The sequence below is a fragment of the Gavialis gangeticus genome, unplaced genomic scaffold (genome assembly GCF_001723915.1).
Source record: "Gavialis gangeticus isolate Ggan-Ray unplaced genomic scaffold, GavGan_comp1, whole genome shotgun sequence".
Lineage (NCBI taxonomy): Eukaryota > Metazoa > Chordata > Crocodylia > Gavialidae > Gavialis > Gavialis gangeticus.
In genome coordinates this window covers 1,250,560-1,252,904 of record NW_017729013.1, presented here as the reverse complement: position 1 = coordinate 1,252,904, position 2,345 = coordinate 1,250,560, and the positions used below count along the sequence as shown (strand labels likewise).

The 2,345-nt window shown below is 44.0% G+C and overlaps 1 protein-coding gene across 2 annotated transcripts in view; it reads right to left on the bottom strand.

The window, feature by feature from the left end:
* Nucleotides 1–2,345, bottom strand: part of CALN1 (calneuron 1) — a 219,968-nt gene that overhangs the window by 12,897 nt on the left and 204,726 nt on the right. For both annotated transcript variants that reach the window (XM_019511373.1, XM_019511371.1), the window contains exon 5: nt 1,573–1,726. In XM_019511373.1, coding sequence (XP_019366918.1) covers nt 1,573–1,726 — 154 coding nt within the window. The remainder of the gene's footprint in view (nt 1–1,572; nt 1,727–2,345) is intronic.

The following is a 2,345-nucleotide window of genomic DNA, read 5'->3' as shown; positions in this document are numbered from 1 at the left end:
TTCAGCGTGTGTCATGAGCCTGTTTGCTTCTGAATCCTGGGCAACATCTTCAGGGCCGGTGCCCCAAGTTCAGGAGCAGGGAATACCAAAACTCGAGATGCGTGATGTTTTCAGCCCAATTGTAGAAAATCCTAGCTGATGTTGGAGTGAAGGCTGAACCTCTTGCAGTTCACCCATCTAACTGTAGCATGGCTAATTTCCCCTTCTCCAATTTATGCAACTTTACAACAAAACAAAAAAGTTACTTTGTTTTGTTTGAAGAACGTCCCTGCCTGACTGTATTTAAATTTAGGGTATTTACTTTAACCGCTGCATTCTTCCATCTCAGCATTGTATTATTCAATGGAGATTTGACATGCTGGATACTTTGCCTGCCTGTTTATCAACAAACAATGATACAAAACAGGAAAATCTGAACAAACGCCAAAAAAGTGAATCTTCTTCAAACCTCCAGCTGTTTACAATTTCAGCAATCCCTTTGTTTTATCTGGATCCTGAGCCTCGACCAACTTAATGCTCCTGCTGATGCAATGGGAGAAAATTACATAGCATACAAACGCCCCAAAGCTCTTCCTCTAAACCAGTTCTCTGGTGGTGACTGTGGAGGCAGACTTTATTCTGTGGTAAGCAGGTTACATTAAACGACATTTAAGTTGAGCCGTTCCCTGGTTTTTAGGGAAAAAAGCACAACCTCAGGTTTAGAGTGTAAGGTGCCATCAATCTGTGTCAGGGAGATCCAGTGGGGCAATGCTCAGTTCAAATTGATTGTAATAATCCGTGATTGGTACGCGGATTAAAAACCACCCTTTTGCAAGGGTATGTGCTAGCTAAGGCAATTCCCGTCTCCCTGGGGAGTTTCCGGGCCTTTTTGTTGTAGTTTGATATCACAAATTGCGAAATCACAGTGGAAACTGTCACGGAGAACTAGCTACACTTGAGAAAACCGCCTTCCGTCTTTTGACCTCCTACTGAGCTTCCTAAGAGCAATCTTGTTTTCCTTAGAAGTGGAAAATATTATTAATTTGATATCAAAGAGACTTTCAGGAGAGAATCTCAAAGTAGCTATTGTTAGTCTGTTCTGCTTTTCATGGGTGGTATTCAAGCTGGTTCAAGATAGTGAACACCTTTGATTCTCGTCGCATCTCTGACCAACACAGGGGGTGCATGCTTAGTGTCCAGGAATTGATTTTTCATGACCCTTCCAGGCACAGAACCTGTTCCCAGCCAAGGATGAAAATCCCCAAATTTGCTTGGGCATGGAAAAACTGAGCACACAAAAGCTCACGCTTGCAGATTTGCAGAGAAAGTAGTGGAACAGCGGGTTCTGGCAGTAGCCCTAAAGTCCTATGGACTAGTAGATTAAAGGCTCAGCTATAAATTGGGAGATCCTGAATTCTATGCCCACATGAATTTTCACTTACTTTTACTCTATCCTAGACAGGGGGAAATCCCTTTTGATGTCACTGGGGTATGGCCCGACTGAAACCTTGCAACAGGGTCCAGGATTCAGCCGCAGCTTCATAAGGGAGGGAAAGAGAACTATATACAAGAAGTATTAAAAGCTCTCACTACCTTCAAACTCTGTTTGGCAGTTGCCAGAGTTTTCGTTTAGACTCTCCTCTTCATTGATGATGATGTTTTCAATGTCCTTCATTGTTAAATGATCCCGAAATGCATGATACAGGATGTGTTTGAGCTCCTCCAGTGTTATCCTCTGCATGTCAAACTGTGGGAACAGGAGACTGAGTTAGTCTGGGTGAGTGGTAACAGACCTTGACGCTGCGGGAGACTACGTGTAGGGACGTCCTGGTTGCAGGATATCGTTCGTCTAAGCTTAAAAGAAAAGGCATGAAAGCTCCCTGTGCACACTCTTGGCATTCTGTCACAGTGCAAACAGTATAGAAATCATTAAATGAATGTAACAAATGTCCTCCTATGTCACGTCACCCAGAACTTGCGTGTTGCCCGTGGACGTCCAGAGCCATACACGGCACAGAAAAGACTCCTAGGGGCATGTCTGCACAAGACGCTTACTGTGCAGTAGCCTAATGACACGGCATAATAGCGTGCCGGTCAAAAACCATGCTAATACACTACTGTGCCATGTTATTAGGCTACCGCGCAGTTAACATCACCAAAAAAACCATGCGCCAGCGCAGTAAACGTAGTTACTGCACATTCAGTTAGAACGTCATTAAGGAAGTACTAAACTAAACACGCAGTAACTACGGCAGGTTAATGAATGTGTAGACGCACCCTACGATGAACAACTCTAGTACAACACACGTCAGCTCCCAGCAAAGCTCAGTCATTGTAGGACTTTCATCCTGAGCTGTCTGCCGTAT